The sequence below is a fragment of the Geotrypetes seraphini genome, chromosome 8 (assembly GCF_902459505.1).
Source record: "Geotrypetes seraphini chromosome 8, aGeoSer1.1, whole genome shotgun sequence".
Taxonomy (NCBI): domain Eukaryota; kingdom Metazoa; phylum Chordata; class Amphibia; order Gymnophiona; family Dermophiidae; genus Geotrypetes; species Geotrypetes seraphini.
Genome location: NC_047091.1, coordinates 60,484,556 through 60,503,901, shown reverse-complemented (window position 1 = coordinate 60,503,901; position 19,346 = coordinate 60,484,556). Strand labels below are relative to the sequence as shown.

At 44.7% G+C, this 19,346-nt stretch overlaps 1 protein-coding gene across 6 annotated transcripts in view; it reads right to left on the bottom strand.

The window, feature by feature from the left end:
• The window catches only part of ZNF541 (zinc finger protein 541), a 220,630-nt gene that overhangs the window by 150,524 nt on the left and 50,760 nt on the right, over positions 1-19,346 (bottom strand). For all 6 annotated transcript variants that reach the window (XR_004540499.1, XM_033957312.1, XM_033957315.1 and 3 more), the window contains one exon: positions 10,197-11,985. Coding sequence is in view for 5 of the 6 variants with exons in the window: in XM_033957312.1 (XP_033813203.1) it covers positions 10,197-11,985 (1,789 nt within the window). In the remaining variant the exon portion in view is untranslated. The remainder of the gene's footprint in view (positions 1-10,196; positions 11,986-19,346) is intronic.

Genomic DNA, 19,346 nt, shown 5'->3' with positions numbered 1-19,346 from the left:
CGGGGACTTCAAAGTAGACGGTGTCATAGGTGCATCTCCTTCCATGCTGACACTGAAGAGTTTCTCTCGTTGGAGAGTACGATTTTTTATGGTGCGATTTTGTAATGAAGAGCAGCACTTACAAGATTGTACACGGTGTTCAGGACCCAAACACTCCAGGCACCAGCTTTGGGGGGTCTGTCAAAGAAATAGTGCGAGAATACCTACTGCACTTTTTAAAACCCATCAGCAGACTTGACATCGATGGGAACACCGCCTCAGCCAAATTAAACTCAATGGCTGGGTGAGAATGAAGGCCCCGCCGGGAAGAAAACCCGAGGACGGCGAAAAAAGAAAAAATATAAATTCTTCTTTTTTTTTTTTACTTTTACACGATAAAGAAAAGAATTTTTAAAAAAACCCAAAAAACGAAGAATATTGCGAGAGTGGAAAGGCAAGCAATTTTTTAACCAAGACGCTAACTGTATTGTATATCGCCTAGAATGTTAATAGGCGAGTAATCAAATTTTTAATAAACCTTGACACCATCGAAGAACGCAACTTCAGTGCTCTGCAGAAAAAACGGAACTGAGAGGCTGCTCGCCTACATCAGGCGGTAAGGCACTCGTGTATGCGCTATCACAAACTTTCTAAATTTGTTAAAGTGGCGATGCAATTTCAAAGTGTCTGTACCGGGGCTCCGTGGATGACATCACCCATATGTGAGAATATGCTGCCTGCTTGTCCTGGGATAACAGGTGTTATCCAGGAACAGCAGGCAAATATTCTCACATAAGAACATAAGAAGTTGCCTCTGCTGGGTCAGACCAGAGGTCCATCGCACCCAGCAGTCCGCTCCCGCGGCGGCCCATCAGGTCCATGACCTGTAAGGTGATCCTTGTCTAAATCATTTAATCCCCACTTGTCCTTTTATCTATACCTATCATAACCTATCTCTACCTCTATCTATATCCTTCAATCCCCATATCCTTCAGGAATTTATCCAATCCTTCTTTGAAACCCGGTAGTGTACTTTGTCCTATCACAACCTCTGGAAGCGCATTCCAGATGTCCACCACCCTCTGAGTGAAAAAGAATTTCCTAGCATTGGTTCTAAACCTGTCCCCCTTCAATTTCTCTGAGTGCCCCCTTGTTCTAGTGGTTCCCAATAGGCTAAAGAATCTGTCCCTTTCTACTTTCTCTATGCCCTTCATGATCTTGAAGGTCTCTATCATGTCTCCTCTGAGTCTCCGCTTTTCCAGGGAGAAGAGCCCCAGCCTTTCTAACCTGTCTGCGTATGAAAGGTTTTCCATACCTTTTATCATTTTCATCGCACTTCTCTGAACCCTCTAAAGTATCGCCATGTCCTTCTTGAGGTACAGTGACCAATATTGGACACAGTACTCCAGATGCGGGTGCACCATCGCGCGATACAGCGGAATGATGACTTCCTTCGTCCTTGTTGTAATACCCTTCTTAATAATACCCAACATTCGGTTTGCTTTCTTTGAGGCTGCTGCACATTGTGCCGTTGATTTCATTGTTGTGTCTACCAGCACACCCAAGTCTTTTTCAAGGGTACTTTCCCCTAGCACTGATCTCCCCATTTTGTAGCTGAACATCGGGTTCTTTTTCCCTATATGTATGACCTTGCATTTCTCTATATTGAAGTTCATTTGCCATTTATTTGCCCACTCTTCCAGTTTGTTTAGGTCCCTTTGTAGGTCTTCACAATCTTCCGCGGTTCTAACCCTGCTACAGAGTTTGGTGTCATCCGCAAATTTTATAACTTCACACTTCGTCCCCGTTTCTAGGTCATTTATAAATACATTGAACAGCAGCGGTCTGAGCACCGACCCCTGCAGAACACCACTCGTGACCCTCCTCCAGTCCGAGAAGTGGCCCTTCACACCAACCCTTTGCTTTCTGCCTGCCAACCAGTGTTTAATCCATCTGTATACGTCCCCTTCCACCCCGTGGTTCCAAAGCTTCCTAAGTAGCCGCTCATGAGGTACCTTGTCAAATGCTTTTTGGAAGTCGAGATAAATGATATCTAAGGGTTCCCCTTTGTCCATCTGGCTGTTTATCCTGGAGCACGGCACAGACAGTGGTACTGCCACTTTAAGATTTTTTAGAAAGTTTGCGACTACCCGCACCACACCTGGGCAAATGTCTTCCCACACGATGCCGTCTCGCAAGGTCATCTGTTCTATGCCCAAATGAAGAAGGCAACTAGGGAAGGTGGGCAGGTTGTGAGAATATCTGTCTGCTGTCCCTTGATAACACCTATTACGGTAAGTAACTGTGCTTTATCCTTGGACAAGCAGGCAGCATATTCTCACATGTGGGACTCCCTAGCTTTAATAAAGGGATTGAGGGAGAGTTGGCCTCTAAGGAAACATAAACGCTTGTTGTCTCGCAAGAAAATCAGGTATACTGTCTGATATGAATAGGTGGGGGCAAGGGAATGAAATAAATACAGACTAAACAGATGAACCCATCCTCAAGAAGAGTATAAAGAGGAAGAACCCAGGGAATACTATAGTAAAGGAGGTTGTAAATAATAGACAACCTCATAGCGACAGAGGAATCCAAGCATAGGCGAAGCCTTCTTTTCCTCTTACTTTTACTTACTTGCCTCACGAAAAGGTTTGTTGCTCTTACTCCTTTCAGTTTTACCCATTGCATTTCTACTTCTTCCAGACAACAATCCGTTAACGTAATCTCCCAACCAAATAAAGTTAGTTTTTTTAAAGTCTAGAAACTTTGCTTTTGAATGAGCCCTCTCTATACCCATCTTAATATTAAACCATACCCAAAAATGTCATCACTGGATGCCACTATAACATTAGAAACACGTTCCCCATTTGTAAACACTAAGTTCAGTATGACCCCTTACCACGTCTCTTCCCAACTGATACAAAGCTACAGTGGGTACAGGCAAAGCTGGACAGTATGGGGCAGGAGTTTGTAGCCTTTTAACACCGAGTCAGGGATTTGGACGACAACATGCAGCTGGTAGAGGGAGCTCTGACCCGTTATCAGAAAACCCTGACCACCTTGTAAGATCACATAGAGGACCTGGAAAATAGATCCCGAAGGTGCAATCTTTGATTTGTTAGCCTATCTCAAAACCTCCCCGATGATGAATTATGCAGCACGCTGAAAACCTCATCGAGTGTCCCCTGGTCTTTGTAATTTCTGACAGAGTGAAAAATCAATATGCTCATACCCATTCTACTCTACTCAGGATTTTGTAGACTTCAATCATATCTCCCTTCAGCTGTCTCTTTTCCAAGCTGAAGAGCCCTACCATTTTAGTCTTTCCTCATATGAGAGGAGTTCCATCCCCTTTATCATCTTGGTCACTCTTCTTTGAACCTTTTCTAGTGCCACTATATCTTTCTTGAGATAAGGAGACCAGAATTGAACTCAATACTCTAGATGAGGTTGCACCATGGAGCGATACAGGGGCATTATAACATTCTTAGTCTTGTTAACCATCCCTTTTTTTTAATAATTCCTAGCATCTTGTTTACTTTTCTGGCCGCCGCTGCACATTGGGCGGAAGGTTTCATCGTATTGTCTATGATGATACCCAGATCCTTTTCTTGGGTGCTAATCCCTAAGGTGGACCCTAGCATCCAGTAACTTTGATACAGGTTATTCTTCCCTATGTGCATCACTTTGCATTTGTTCACATTAAATTTCATCTGCCATCTGGATGCCCAGCCTTCCAATTTCCTAAGGTCCGCCTGCAATTTTTCACAATCCGCATGCATTTTAACAACTTTGAACAGTTTAGTGTCATCTGCAAATTTAATTACCTCACTCGTCGTTCCAATTTCCAGATCATTTATAAATAAGTTAAATAGCACCAGTCCTAGTACAGACCCCTGCGGCACTCCACTGTTCACTCTCTTCCATTGAGAAAAATGACCATTTAACCCTATCCTGTTTTCTATCTGATAAACAATTCCTAATCCAGAACTGAACTTTACAATCTATCCCATGACATTTTAATTTTCTCAGGAGCCTCTCGTAAGGAACTTTATCAAAAGCTTTCTGAAAATCTAGATACACTATATCAACCGGCTCACCTTTATCCACGTTTATTCACACCTTCAAAGAAATCCAGCAAATTGGTGAGACAAGATCTCCCTCGAATGAACCCATGCTGACTCCGTCTTATTAAATCATGTTTATCTACATGTTCCACAATTTTATTTTTTATAATTGTTTTTACCATTTTGCCCAGCACTGAAGTGAGACTTACCAGACTGTAATTTCCCAGATCTCCCATGGAGTCCTTTTTAAAAATTGGCATAACATTGGCCACCCTCCAATCTTCAGGTACTATGGACAATTTTAGCGACAGGTTACAGATCACTAACAGTAGGTTAGCAATTTCATGTTTGAGTACTTTTAGTAGCTTGGGATGTATACCATCCGATCCTGGCAATTTATCACTTTTTAACTTGTCGATTTGGCTTAGTACATCTTCCAGATTCACCAAGATTTCTTTCAGTTCCTCAGCATCATCACCCTTGAAAACCATTTTCGGTTCAGGTAGATCTTTTACATCTTCTTCCGTAAAGACCGAAGCAAAGAATTCATTCAGTCTTTCCGCTATGGCCTTATCCTCCCTGAGTGCCTCTTTTTCTCTTTGATCATCCAACGGTCCCGCAGATTCCCTCACAGGTTTTCTGCTTCTGATGTACAGAACCTAAAAAAACTGTTATGAGTTTTTGCCTCCTTTGCAAGTTTCTCTTCATATTCTTTCTTACTGGCACCTTGGCAGATCCAAAGAGTCTCCCTCAATTGTGTAGTTTATTGGATCTCATATATGTCTGGCGGATATTACATCCAGGAGAGAGGAACTTTACCCATATGTCTAGAGCACATTCCACTCAGTCCCGCATGGACTACTTGTTGGTCTCTAGAGATCTTTACAGGTGTCTGGAGGGCCAAGATTGGACCTTATGCAATTTCAGATCATATTTGAGTGTGGTTAGATTGGAAAGGGAAGCCGGGGTCTTGTTCTCCTTTCTTCTGAAACGTTGGAAAGATTATCAAAATCATAACCGCCATCATATGGAGAATCCAGTTTTATATTGGGAAACGGCAAAGGCAATCCTTCGTAGTGACATAATCGGTTTATATTAGACATGTCCAGAAGACTTGGGATTGGGAAATCTTGCGTTTATCTAGTCAACTTGCTGCAGCGTGCCATACTTATGGTATTCAGCCCGCATTAGTGAATAAACAGGTATTGTCACTGCAGTCAGTTTGAATGAGCAACTCCATCAAAAAATAATTAAGGGCTCCTTTTACAAAGGTGCGCTAGGGCCTTAACGCGCGCAATAGCTCGCGTTAAATTCCCGAGCGCGCTAGCCACTACCGCCTCCTTTTTAAGAGGTGGTAGATTTTCGGCTACCGCACACTATAGCACGCTGTAATTTTGTGCGTGCACTAAAAACCCTAGTGCACTTTTGTATAAGGAGCCCTAAGTCTTTGGCTTTATGCTCAAGGTCATAAGAATGGTAAACTCTTGTCAAGTTTAATGTCACAGAAAATTGTCACGTTTAGGTCATCAGAAATTTTAGTTACATGAGGGAAGGACAGGGAAGGTCACAAGTGATGAAGGTATCTGTGAAGTATTTAGGAGCTTTTATGTGGCTCTTTATGCTCCTCCTGTGGAGACTGGGTTACCTGGGGAACTTTACTTGGATGGGCTTGATCTCCCGCACCTCACCACAGAGCAACTTGGGAAGTTGAATATACCTATACAGGAAGGAGAGAGGTGGAACTGGCTATAGCGCAAAGTTCTACTTTGAAGGCTCCAGGCTTGGATGACTATAGAGCTGAGTTTTCAAACTTCTGAAAAATGACATTGTGCAACCAATTATTAATATGTTCAATGTGATTGTTAACGCGGAAGCCATGCTGGAACACCTAAATGTGGCTCAGATAATTGTTCTCCTGAAACCGGGGAAAGACCCTACTTATCCGGAATCTTATAGGCCCATCTCTTTGCTAAATTTTGAAGTGAAACTTTTAGCTAAAATATTGGCCAACCGCTTGGCATGGGTTTGTCCACAAATTATCCATGAAACTCAAGTGGGTTTTGTTCGTGGCTTCTCAGCGGCCAAAAATCTGAGGAAAATCTTGACTTCCCTTGAATACTGTACAAAGGTCAGCTTGCCTTCCCTGCTCATCAGTTTCGAAGCTGAGAAGGCATTTGATCGGGTTCGTTGGGATTGCTTGTTTGCTACTAGTTAATAACACAAGGAAAACATTTGTTCCCATCCCCATCCCGTCCCTGCCAGCTCAGTCCCCATCCCCACAAGCTCGGTCCTCATCCCCACCCCCACAAGCTCAGTCTCCATCCCCGAAAACCATCTGATCCCATCCACACAAGTCTCAAATAGTTATGATTTTATACTGAACTTATTTTAAAGTATAAAAAGAAACAATATTCTGTACAATTGTCATTTCACAAATCACAAATAACACAGAGCAAGGATCAACAAAACCCCTGTCTCCCCTCTCCTCCCCCTCACAAATATCCTCTCCACTATTGAGATAACTGAAGTCAAATTACTACAGAATGCTACATAGAAAAATAAAGCTAACAAAATACTCCAGTTACAAATGGCAGGAATAGCATTGAAATCATAATTAAAATTAAATTGAATATTTTTATTGTAAGATAGGAAGCTTTGGCTCTTTATCAGGGTAATTTTTTTGCTTTTGTAATATTGTTTAGTTCTTATATACTATACATATGGCTTCTGGACCTTATGAGTGATTCCTGGATTCCCTACTGAATTAAAGATTCAGTATACTTAAGCAATTGGTATTATACTCTGCTATAATCTGAATCCTCTCATTTTTGTGAGCATAGAAAAAAAAGTTCTCCTTCATCATAAGTCATTAGGAATCAGGATCTTAATAAATCTGTGCCAGAGCCAAACTTAACTCCCCCTTCCCCTTCAAGACTGTCATATTTTAAAAATAAGCGATAAGAGGACTGGATTTATCAAGGGTTCAAAGTAGAGAGACACAGGGACAAATTTTTCCCCGTCCCTCCAGGAACTCATTTTTCCCATCCTAGCAAGTTATTTTCCTGTCCCTGCCCCATTCCTGCAAACTCTGTCCTCTGTGACTGAGTTCAAAGAAGCGTGGGATGAACACAATGGCCCTGATTCTGTATAGGACGCCCGGGAGAGGTGTCCTATTCAGAATCGGCCTACACTAAACCCCGATTCTGTAACCGGCGTCCATGTTACAGACGCTGGTTAGAGAATTGGGTTAGATTAGACACGGCCCGCTACACTTATCGCGGCAAGGGATCTCTCTGCTGCTATAAGTATAGCGGGCCGCAGCCCCCTGTCCGATCGCTGGCAGGAGGGTGCCCAAACCCTCCTGCCAGAAGATCCCCCCCCCCCCGACACTACCAACCGCTCCCCCCCCCGACATTACCGATCTCCCTCCCACCCCGACACTACCGATCACTGGCAGGAGTGTGCCCAAACCCTCCTGCCAGAAGATGCCCCCCCCCCCCGACAATATCGATCGCTGGCAGGAGGGTGTCCAATCCCTCCTGCCCGAAGACGCACCCTCCCCCCCCAGCGCCCAAACCTCCACCCCACCAAACTAACCTTTTCTTAAGGCCAGACGGGTCTTGCCCGTCCAGCCGGCAGGCCCGCCTCGTCGAAATAAGGCGGGCCCGCCCCTTTCCTCCCATCCCGCCGAAGCCTAAGGCCTGATTGGCCAATCAGGCCTTAGATTAAGTGGGGATGGGCGGACCCACTATGCCTAAGGCCTGATTGGTCCAGGCTTCTAGAGCCTGGGCCAATCAGGCCTTAGGCTTCGGCGGGATGGGCCGGGAAGGGGCGGACCCGCCTCATTTCGACGAGGCGTGCCTGCCGGCTGGACGGGCAAGACCTGTCTGGCCTTAAGAAAAGGTTAGTTTGGTGGGGTGGAGGTTTGGGGATTGTTAGCGCCGGGGGGGAGGGTGCGTCTTCGGGCAGGAGGGATTGGGCACCCTCCTGCCAGCGATCGGTAGTGTCGGGGTGGGAGGGAGATCGGTAATGTCGGGGAGGGGCGGTTGGTTGTGTCGGGGGGGGGCGGTCGGTAGTGTCGGGGGGGGGGGGCATCTTCTGGCAGGAGGGTTTGGGCACCCTCCTGCCAGCGATCGGACAGACGGCCGCGGCCCGCTATACTTATAGCGACAGAGAAATCCCTTGCCGCAATAAGTATAGCGGCCGCGTCTACTTACAATGTAGACCAGCATTTTGCTGGCCTACATTTTAAGCGTTTCTTCCTCTACTAGGGAGACGCGTAGGGCCGCCTAGGTTCGCCTAAGGCCCGCCTAAGGCCCTTAGGCGAGCTTAGGCGTCTTGCGGGTCTCCCTAGGCTCCCGGAGGAGCCTTCAATATAGGCGGCCTGCCTGGGGAGCATTTTTTAAAAAAACGTGCATCCCAAACACCTACAGCTGCCTAAAATCGGGACACACTTTGGAGAATCAGGCCCAAAGGGTCTAGAATCAGAAAATAAGATTAAATATTGAACTAAGGCCAGTACTGGGCAGACTTGCACGGTTTGTGTCTGTATATGGCCGTTTGGTGGAGGATGGGCTGGGGAGGGCTTCAATGGCTGGGGGGGTGTAGATGGGCTGGAGTAAGTCTTAACAGAGATTTCGGCAGTTGGAACCCAAGCACAGTACAGGGTAAAGCTTTGGATTCTTGTCCAGAAATAGCTAAGAAGAAAAAATTTAAAAATTTAAATTGAATCAGGTTGGGCAGACTGGATGGACCATTCGGGTCTTTATCTGCCGTCATCTACTATGTTACTATGTATTTGCACAAGCCTCAAACACTTTAAAAATCCTAAGGGGCTCATAATCGAAAGTGAAAAACGTCCAAACGGCACTTGGACGAACATTGTCAAAATATGTCCAAGTGCCCATAATAAAACCGGGTTTTGGATGTATTTATAAACGACCTAGGCCTTCACAGTGCCGCTGAACGACTAGAGCTAAACAGGGCATTTCAGGAGGAGTGTCGCGGGTGGGAATTGGGCGGGACATGTATAACCGAATGTTTTACAACACAGCATAGACAAAATTTGGACATTGTGACTTAGACCATTTAAAACATGGTCTAAGTCATGAAAACCAACGTAAAGTGACTAGATAAGCACTGCAAACACATAGTACAGACCCCCACACACTATCCCAGTGATCACCGACCACCCCCCCTAAAAATCGTAATCACAACTTTTAAATTCTGTCTCCAGAACATCAGCACCTAGCAGCCTGACATAGGAAAGCCTAGTCTCGCTGCACAGAGGCATCTTAAATGGAAAGGAGGACCCATGCCCATAAGCCACTGTAATGACTGCATTGATGGTAAAACATGTGCACTCCCCTAAAAACCCCCCAAACCCTTTTGTACTGCCCTATAAGTGGCTCCTGCAGCGATAAGGGCTATTGGGGTGGTAGATAGGTGGATCTAGGATGTGGTTTGGGAGGCTCACCATTACCTATAAGGAAGCTGAAGTTAGATGATTACATGGCACCCTTTTTGTGAAGTTCACAGCAGTGCCCTATAAGGTAACCTACTGTTTAGGTGCCCTGTGTGGGTGTCCTGTCCATCACTTTGCAGATCCCTTCCATGTCCAAAAGGTCTGTTTCTAGGCGTTTTGGACTTGGACGAAAAGTTGGACGAAAATGTGGTATAAAGATGGACGATTTTGCGATCTGGATGATCAGGCGGATGGAGGTATAGATAGACGATTTTCAAAAACAAATTTTTTTTGGACGTATTTTTTGAAAACGTGTCCTATGCTGTTTTTTACTTTGGACGACTTGCGACTTAGACAAAACGGACTTAGACATTCCTTTCGATTATGCCCCTCTAAGTGTTCAAGGCTTGAGCTTTTAAGGCAGAGCTTACAGGAATGGGAGAGGGATAAAACTCACAGGGACGGAATGGAGAAATTGAGTTCCTGCGAGGACAGGGACAAATTTATCCCCATGTCATTCTCTATATAAAGCAATCAAGGTTTCAGGGTTTATTAGTTTGATTAGATTGCTTATAAAGTGTTTCTAAGCGAAATACAACAATAAAATCAATCAATGGTTCCTTGATAAATAAGGCCTCTAAAATCTTCCATCTATATGATACACTACACAGAAATGAAGAACATACTTGAATCCTGTTGAAAATGGTTAGCTTGGGCTTGGATTCATTGCAAGGGTCAGCTGAAGTGCTGGGGGAGCAGAATGATGCCATGGCCACCTGGCTCGGAGAGGCTGTGCAGCAAAGGGTAAACTTCAGTTTCTCCTTCCGAAGGCTAGAAGAGCGGTGAGAACGACCTCCACTGGAATGCATTTTTCCACTGCTTTCCTTGATGTTATGATTTATTTCATTCTGGCCAGAAACAATGCTGGTGCTTTCTGATGGACTTGGTGCTATGGAATGCTGTTTGACTATGGGGTCTGTGAGCACATTAGACAGTGGTGCTTCTGCAGGGGAGAAAATCTCTGTGTAAGCTTCAGTAGATCCAGTCAATTCTGGAAAAACATCAGCATCCACATTTAAACAAGTCTTGGATGGTGTTTTGGGACAAGGTAAGTTAGTAATCATTTGCTCATTTCTAAACTGTTCCAGATTCATGCTAACAGCTGATCCTTGTTTCTGATGCTGGTTCAAGGATTTCCTGCAGACAGGAGATCCGTCATGCCCTACATGTAGGGGAAATGGCTGAATCAAGTTTGATGGTGGCTGCTGCTGAGAAAAAATGCTTTGAGTTGATTTTGCTGATTGAGACAATGCTAACTGTGACTGAGCTGCCTTCTGGCTTTGAGGCATGAGATGCTGAGATGTGGCTATCATATGGAAGAGACACTGCTGCATCTGCAGCTGATCCTGGCTAAGTAAACCTTCCTGGTTTTTCAGTAACAGTTGCCTAAAGAGGGGGTTGGTCTCGCTTTCCGGCAAACTCTGGTTCTGAAAGTTCTGCTGACTTTGATCACCACTGCATTGCCACTGGGTGGTATCACAGTCCTGCCTCTTCACTGATCTAGAGTTCTCCTCACTAGTGCTGTACTTGGTTTCCCCTGATGTTTTTGAAACCACAGGACTGCATGATGGAGCATCACATGGTTGGGCAAATATGTCACAGGTAGGTAAGCCACCTTCTGCCACAGTACACTGGTGAGCAGAAGAACTGCTGCAAGCTTGGTTTCTAGAATGGGTTGGCATGTTTCTGATCCACTGGTACTTGTGGAATGGCTGCTGAGAGCTGGCAGAACTCTTCTGGTTTCTGAATAAGGGAAAGCATGGTATAGTGCCAGTTGGCCAGGAGTCCTGCCTTGGAGCATCAGCAGGATATTGCGTTTCTAAAGGCACTGAATCATTGTGCCTAAGAGTATTGCTTTCTAGTCCTGTGTCACTTGTCGTCACTACAGAGAGACTGGCAGAATTAATTATGGTGTACACGTTAGAAGATGCAGCACCCCTCTGAAGAGGACGAGTCCTTAGAATATCACTACTCAAACCTTCCAATTGTGTGCCTGAATTATCCAAGATAGAGGGGACCTGGGCAACTGCTAATGAGCATGGTTGGACTGAGCTTTTAGAGGTGTCAGATCGCCCACTAACAGATGGCAGCTTCTGCTGGACAATGCTGCTCACAAGACACCTCAGAAGGTCTCTGCTAGGCAAGGCAGAATTTGGGGATTTGGACTCGGAATGCAATGATGGTTTTTCTATTGTTCGAAGTCCACTGTGCCCAAGTTGAGCAGAAGGGTCATGGGAATGATGTGAACTCTCACAGCAGGTAACTCCCTCTGGATTTGCTTCCTTGAAGGTGCTCAATCCGTGCTGGACCTCATAATGCCGTCGTAATGAGCGATAGTCGCAGTAGCTCTTGTTGCAACCTTGTTCTATGCACATGAACGGTTTGTTTTTTTGGTGTGTTAGCATGTGCCCCGTCCTGATAACCATTGTAAGAAAACAAAAGTAGTGTTAGTATCTCAATCAACAACAAAATAAAACTGATAAAAAATAACTCAAATAAAGTATCTTTTCTAGTAGATAGGTGTATCATTCTGGACAGATGGGTAATATCTCCATGCTCGCGAGCTGTGCGGAAGGATTCCACTCCAGCTTTTGAATCTCTCCTCCTTCACTAGAGGGCTCTGCTACCCCCTTCAGTTTATACTATAGAATGACACAGGGACAAGTTTTTCCTCATCCCCACGGGAACTCATTTTCCCATCCTATCCCGGAGAGTTCTTTTCCTGTTCCTGCAACCTCTTTCATCTGCACAAGCCTCAAACACTTTAAAATCATAAGTATCTGAGGCGTGTGTGGTTAAGGCAGAGTTTACAGGATTGGGGCAGGGACAGGAACAGCGACAAAACTCGTGGGGACGGGATGGGGAAATTGAGTTCCAGCTAGGACGGAGACAAATTTATCCCCGTGTCATTCTCTAGTTTGTATCAAAGCAGGCAATAGCTCCATATAAAAGCACATGTGAAGGAAGGATACGGGGAAGCTTCCCAAACTACAACTCTGTTCTGCTATGAAATCATAACATGTTAAACACTGTCACTAAACAATCAAACCAGTGAAACAATCATGCCAAACAGAAACATTTATGGAGCTCAAGTATACTCTAATGTGCTACAACAATATATTATTCTTTTTCTCCTTAAGGTCTGACTGGCATCCAAATTTCACTTTAAACTCAAACTTTCTGATTGAGACTGTAGGCAGGTGCAGGAGATAACTGATAGGGCAGGGCTCCAGAATGACACACTAATCTACTAGAAAAGATATTACCAAGGTAAGAACCTACTCTCTTTTTCTAGTCCAATAGGTGTGCCATTCTGGAAGAACAGGACATACAAAACCAGTCCCAGAAATCTATGGCAGGACCACTCAGCCAGCTTGTAACACTGAAGACCCAAAGGTAGAGTCTTCCCTTGATGCTATATCCACTCTGTAAAATTTGGAAAATGTATTTAGAGTAAACCACAAAGAAGCCATGCTTCTAGTTGAATGTGCCTACAGATCTATCTGGATACATGGCCTTGGAAGCCGGTGTGCCACGCTTAGCCTGACTGGTGAACACAAAAAGATGGTCAGATAGACTGAACTCATTGATGACCTCAAGATATTGTTGAAGCACTCTTCTCACATCCAACTTCTTCAGAATCCAGACCTTCTTCTTAGAACCTGTGGACTGGAACGCCAGCAATCTGACTTCTTGATTGACATGGAAAGTCGAAACAACCTTCAGCAAAAAAGATGGAACGCTGTGAAAAGAAACTCCAGCCTCTGTAAACTTGAGGAAAGGCTCTTTGTAAGAAAGAGCCTATAGCTCCGAAACAGCACAGTTACTTACCATAACAGGTGTTATCCAGGGACAGCAGGCAGCTATTCTCACGTATGGCAGGTATTCTCACATATGGGTGACGTCATCGACAGAGCCCGGATGCGGACACCTCACAAGCAGACTTGCTTGAAGAAACTCGAAGTTTCGAGTCGCCCGCACCACGCATGCGCGAGTGCCTTCCCGCCCAGCACAGGGCGCGTCTCCTCAATTCAGATAGCTAGTAGAGAAGCCAACCAGAGGAGGTGGGTGGGTTGTGAGAATAGCTTCCTGCTGTCCCTGGATAACACCTGTTACGGTAAGTAACTGTGCTTTTTCCCAGAACAAGCAGGCAGGTATTCTCACATATGGGTGACCTCCAAGCTAACCAGAATGGGATGGTGGGAGTGTTCGTAATTTAGGAGAATAAATTTTGTAATACTGTTTGGCCAAACTGTCCATCCCGTCTGGAGAAAGTATCCAGACAATAGTGAGAAGTGAAGGTATGAACCGAGGACCAAGTAGCAGCCTTGCAAATTTCCTCAATAGGTGTAGATCTGAGGAAAGCTACTGAAGCTGCCATTGCTCTTACTTTATGGGTTGTGGCTTTACTGTGAAGGGGTAATCCAGCCTGGGCATAACAGAAAGAGATACAAGCTGCCATCCAATTGGAGATGGTACACTTAGAAATAGGATGTCCCAACTTATTTGGGTCGAAGGAAACAAAAAGTTGAAGAGCAGCTCTGTGTGGTTTGGTGCGTTCCAAGTGGACGTTTACAGTCCAGAGTATGAATAGCTGATTCTCCAGGGTGAGAATGAGGCTTTGGAAAAAACACTGGAAGTATGATGGATTGGTTGAGATTAAATTCTGAGACCACTTTAGGTAGAAATTTCAGATGAGTACGAAGAACTACTTTGTCATGATGGAACACCGTGAATGGTGGGTCAGTAACTAAAGCTTGCAGCTCACTGACTCGTCGAGCAGAAGTGAGGGCAATGAGAAACACCACTTTCCAAGTGAGATACTTTAGATGAGCCTTATCAATTGGTTCAAATGGAGGCTTCATGAGTTGAGTAAGGACAACATTGAGGTCCCAAATCACAGGAGGTGGTTTGAGAGGAGGTTTGACATTGAAAAGTTCTTTCATGAATCTGGAAACCACCGGATGAGCAGAGAGGGGTTTCTCTTTAATAGGCTGATGGAAAGCCGCGATTGCACTGAGAAGGACTCGTATAGATGTAGACTTGCATAAGGCCAGAATTGCATAAGTGCAAAAGATAGTCCAAAACAGAAGATAAGGAGGAATACTGAGGTTTCTTATGATGAGAAAAACACCATGTAGAAAATCTAGTACATTTTTGATGATAGCATTGTCTAGTGGTAAGCTTCCTAGAAGCTTCTAAAATGTCTCTTACAGACTGAGAAAACTGAAGAGGGGTTATGTTGAGAGGTACCAGGCTGTCAGGTGTAGAGACTGCAGGTTGGGATGAAGCAGAGATCCCTGACTCTGTGTAAGCAGAGAAGGAAAAACTGGTAGAAGGTATGGCTCCCTGCTGCTGAGTTGAAGTAGAAGGGAGTACCAGGGTTGTCTCAGCTACCGAGGAGCGATTAGAATTATGGTGGCATGATCGTTCTTCAACTTGACCAGAGTCTTTAGAATGAGAGGGAATGGAGGAAATGCGTAGAGGAAAAGATTTGTCCAGTCCAGAAGAAAAGCATCTGCCTCGAGGCGGTGAGGAGAGTATATCCTGGAGCAGAACTGAGGCAGTTTGTAGTTTTGGAAGGCTGCAAAGAGGTCTATCTGTGGCGTTCCCCATTGTGAAAAAATGTGATGAAGAGGCGAGGAATGGAGAGTCCATTCGTGAGGTTGCAGGAGACGACTCAAGATGTCCGCCAAGCAATTATTTGCCCCTTGAATGTAGACAGCTTTGAGGAAGGTGTTGTGGTGGATTGCCCAGTCCCAAACCTCTAGAGCTTCTTGACAAAGGGAGGCAGACCCTGTCCCTTCCTGTTTGTTGACATAATACATGGTGACTTGGTTGTTCGTGCAAATGAGAACTACTGTGTTGTGAAGATGTTGAAAAGCATGTAGAGCTTTGAGGATCGCTCTGAGTTCCAACTGATTGATATGACACTGACGATCCGTACTGGTCCAGAGGCCTTGATTACGGAGACCATCGAGATGAGCGCCCCAAGCGTAGGTCGAAGAGTCTGTTGTGAGGACCTTCTGATGAGGGGGTGGTTGAAAAAGCAAGCCTCTGGAAATATTGGAAGAGAGCATCCACCAACGGAGAGACTGCTTCAAAGAAGGAGTGACTGTGATGTGTCGAGAAAGAGGATCGCAAACTTGTGTCCATTGAGATGCCAGGGTCCACTGAGAAATTCTGAGGTGAAGTCTGAGAAAAGGAGTCACATGTACTGTGGAGGCCATGTGACACAGAAGTACCATCATTTGTCTCACTAAGATGGAAGAGCGGGAAGACACTGTGTGACAGAGTTGAAGAAGAGCTTCCAGACGTTGTTGCGGAAGAAATGCTCTGAGTTGGACAGCGAGATATCGCTGAGCCCCTTGGGACCTGACCCTCCTCCACCCCCAGTAATGGCATCGGTGATCGACCCCCGTGAAGAGGGACCTCAGGAGCAACTGAGAGTGGAGGCGATACCATTGCCGGTAACTCCGGGGGGAGCATCTTTGGAGGAGACAGCACTGCAGACAACTGGTGGTGAGCTCAGGGGAGGAGAGATCCGGGAAGTTAGGAGGACACCCGAGCAAGAACTTCCTCAGTTGCCAGAGCTCAAGCCTCTTGTCAAGCCGGCAGTGGTTACTTTGGACTCACTGTGGGGAGCCATAGAAAATTTGCAATTGGTATGTTCCGGTTTCATTTCCCTTATGGCTAATGTTTCAACTAAAGTTAAACAACTTGAGACTGATATTCAGGATCAAAAAGAGAAGATGGGGGAGATCCAGAAGTCTATGGCGGATATAAAATCTTCAACTAAACAGCAAGTATTGGATAAAACTTTTCTTCTGCGTAAAATAGAAAATCTGGAAAATCAAAATAGGAGCTTAAATCTAAGGATTTTAAATTTTCCTATACCTAAATTTAAAACACCTAGGGAGATTTTTAATGATTTTCTAACCTCAACATTGAAAATACCGGACGGGCATTTGCCCCCTTTGCAGAAGATTTATTTTTTGAAAAGAACACTAAGAGAGTTACATGCAACTACAGATAAAGAAATTTCATCAATATTGGAATCATCAGATATTGAATTAACAGGACGGGCTACATTAATAGTTTCTTTGGTTTTTCACCAGGATAAAGACTCAATTTTGAGGCTTTATTATAATTTAAAACAAGTTTCCTATTTAGGAGAAAGAATATTTGTATATCCTGATGTTTCCAAATGGACACAATTGAGAAGAAAAGAATTCTTAGGTTATCGTGATAAAGTGATTTCATTGGGTGCTTCTTTTCAGTTAAGGTTTCCATGCAAGTGTTTCCTATTGTATCAGGATAATAAGTATATATTTTATGATCCCGACCAGTTGCGCTTCTTTTTAGAAGGGAAAGGGATTTCTTTTGCACCCCAGTGAAGGACAAAGTAATTCAAGTCTGTAATTAAAGCCGAAGTTAATGCTCTAATTTCCTTAATAATATTAATAAGTTGTTTTCTTTCCTGGAAGAATTTCTTTCTTGCCTTCTCTCTCCAAATTTGAGGACTATGTATTAAGGTATATTATTTCACAGCCATTTTGGCTTAATTTAATTTCTAAATCCATTAGTGAATTGGATGTATCAATTTCTGTTAATTTCCTGTTTAAGCACATTTTTGTATTTAAACGAAAACCAATAAATTAAAAAAAAAAAAAAAGAAATGCTCTGAGTTGGACTGTGTCCAGAACAGCTCCAATGAATTGTAGATTCTGTGAGGGCTGAAGTTGAGATTTGGGAAAGTTGATTTCGAATCCCAAAGTTAGTAGGAACCAGGTAGTCCGTTGGGTCGCTACAATAACCCCTTGAGATGTGGAATCTTTGATGAGCCAGTCGTCGAGGTAAGGAAATACCTGAAGACCATGATTTCTTAGAGCTGCTGCTACCACTACCAGGCACTTGGTGAACACTCTGGGAGACGAGGCCAGGCCGAAGGGCAGAACTCTGTATTGATAATGCAGATTCCCCACCCGAAATCTGAGGTATTGACGGGAGGCCGGATGAATGGGAATATGAGTGTAGGCCTCCTTGAGATTATGACCAGCCAGGCATTGTGCCTACCCAGGTCCCAGAGAAAGCCAGAAGGAAGGAGAGGAAACCCCGAAAGAAGATGCCCAGAACCCAGTCCTGTCACTATATGGATCTTCCCGGGCCTACTAACCAGGCAGAGTCAGGGGTTGAGAAAACCTGGCACACAGCTCAGGAACGCAGCAGAACCAGGAGCTCACAGCAAAGACAGTATCTGGGTCATCACTGGGGGCACCCAAGAGAGGTTAGGATCCCTGCTGAGTCAGGCAGAGCAGGGCGGGTCCCTTTGCTAGAAAAGCCAGCAGTTTGGAGCAAGCAGGCAGGCAGGTTGGGGAAGAGCCTGAGGGTGATCCCCGCTGAGAATCTGCCTGGCTTAAGCAGAGGTAATGGCTGTGACCCGATGGGAGATTGAGGAAGCCGGAATGTCCTCAGCTCTACCAGTAGCTGAAGAGGCTGCCATGGAAGTACAATTGGAGCTTCCACCTGTGGAAGTATGTGAAGCCCTGGAACCCATGGATGTGGGAATATCAATTTGCGCTGCCTGTGCGGAGTCACTGTGAGTTTTGGCTTATATTTTTGTGGCTAGGTTCTTTTCTGCTCCTAGTCACTGGCAAAGACTTTTCAGGACTGTACAATTATTGTTTGAAGCTAAGAGTGAGTGGGGAGAAGCTTGCCAAGACCTGGGAGGGAAGTTTGAAAGCGATTTTGTATGCTTTTGAAGGCAAGTTTAAAAGACTCCTCTTTACCCAGGCCTGTTACAGATTTCAGGCTAGAGGCTTTATTTTTGGTGTGTGTTTGACCAGAGAGAGGGAGTAAATAAGTTTATCTCTGGGATTCATTGAACACTATGAACTTACCTGAGTGCTGCTGAGGAGCAGTGGTTGGAAAAGAACTTTGAAAATTAAAGCTGCTCTGTGATAAGGCAGTGCACAGAGTGAATTGTTTGTTTGGAAAAGACAAATCCTGAAGGCTGTCAGGGTTTTCCTCTGACTCTATCTTTTTGTTCCCAGTTGGGACTTTGATTATTTATTTTGAACTGTATGCCATTCTTGACTTTTTGGATTTTGAACAAGTAAAAGTTTTCACTTTCTCTATACTACCACCGTGTCTGAATCAATGATTAAGTTCTGTGGAGATCCTGCAGGGTGACTCTATCCTGAGTCATACGCTATTGTACTTTCATTGGTAACCTCAGAGGGTGCTGCTGAGCCCTGGTCTAGGGCAGCAGTGTGGTTACAAGATCCAGAGAGCATAACCAGTTGTTCTGCTCAAGAAGGGGATAAAGAGATGCCAGGAACAACATTCGAAACTTTTTTTTGATTAGAAATTTGTTGAGAGCCCTGAGATCCAGAATGGGTCGCAGATCGCCCGTCTTCTTCGGAACAAGGAAGTAACGGGAGTAAAATCCCCTGTTTTGCTGTTCCAAGGGAACTGGTTCGATGGCATGGAGATGAAGCAGAGCTTGAGCTTCCTGAAGAAGGACGGTCTAGGATGGATTTGAAGGATACTCTCTTGGAGGAAGCTCTGGAGGAACCTGAGTGAAATGGAGAGAGTATCCTTCCTGATGATGGTAAGCACCCAGAGGTTGGATGTAATTAACGTCCATCGGTTGTAAAAATGATGGAGACAAGAGACAGAACGGTGGAGGTTATGCTCTGTTGTAGACAGTCAAAAAGACTGAGAAGCCTTAGGTGCAGCAGAAGGTTGGGATTTCTGTTGCTTCTGCGGTTGCT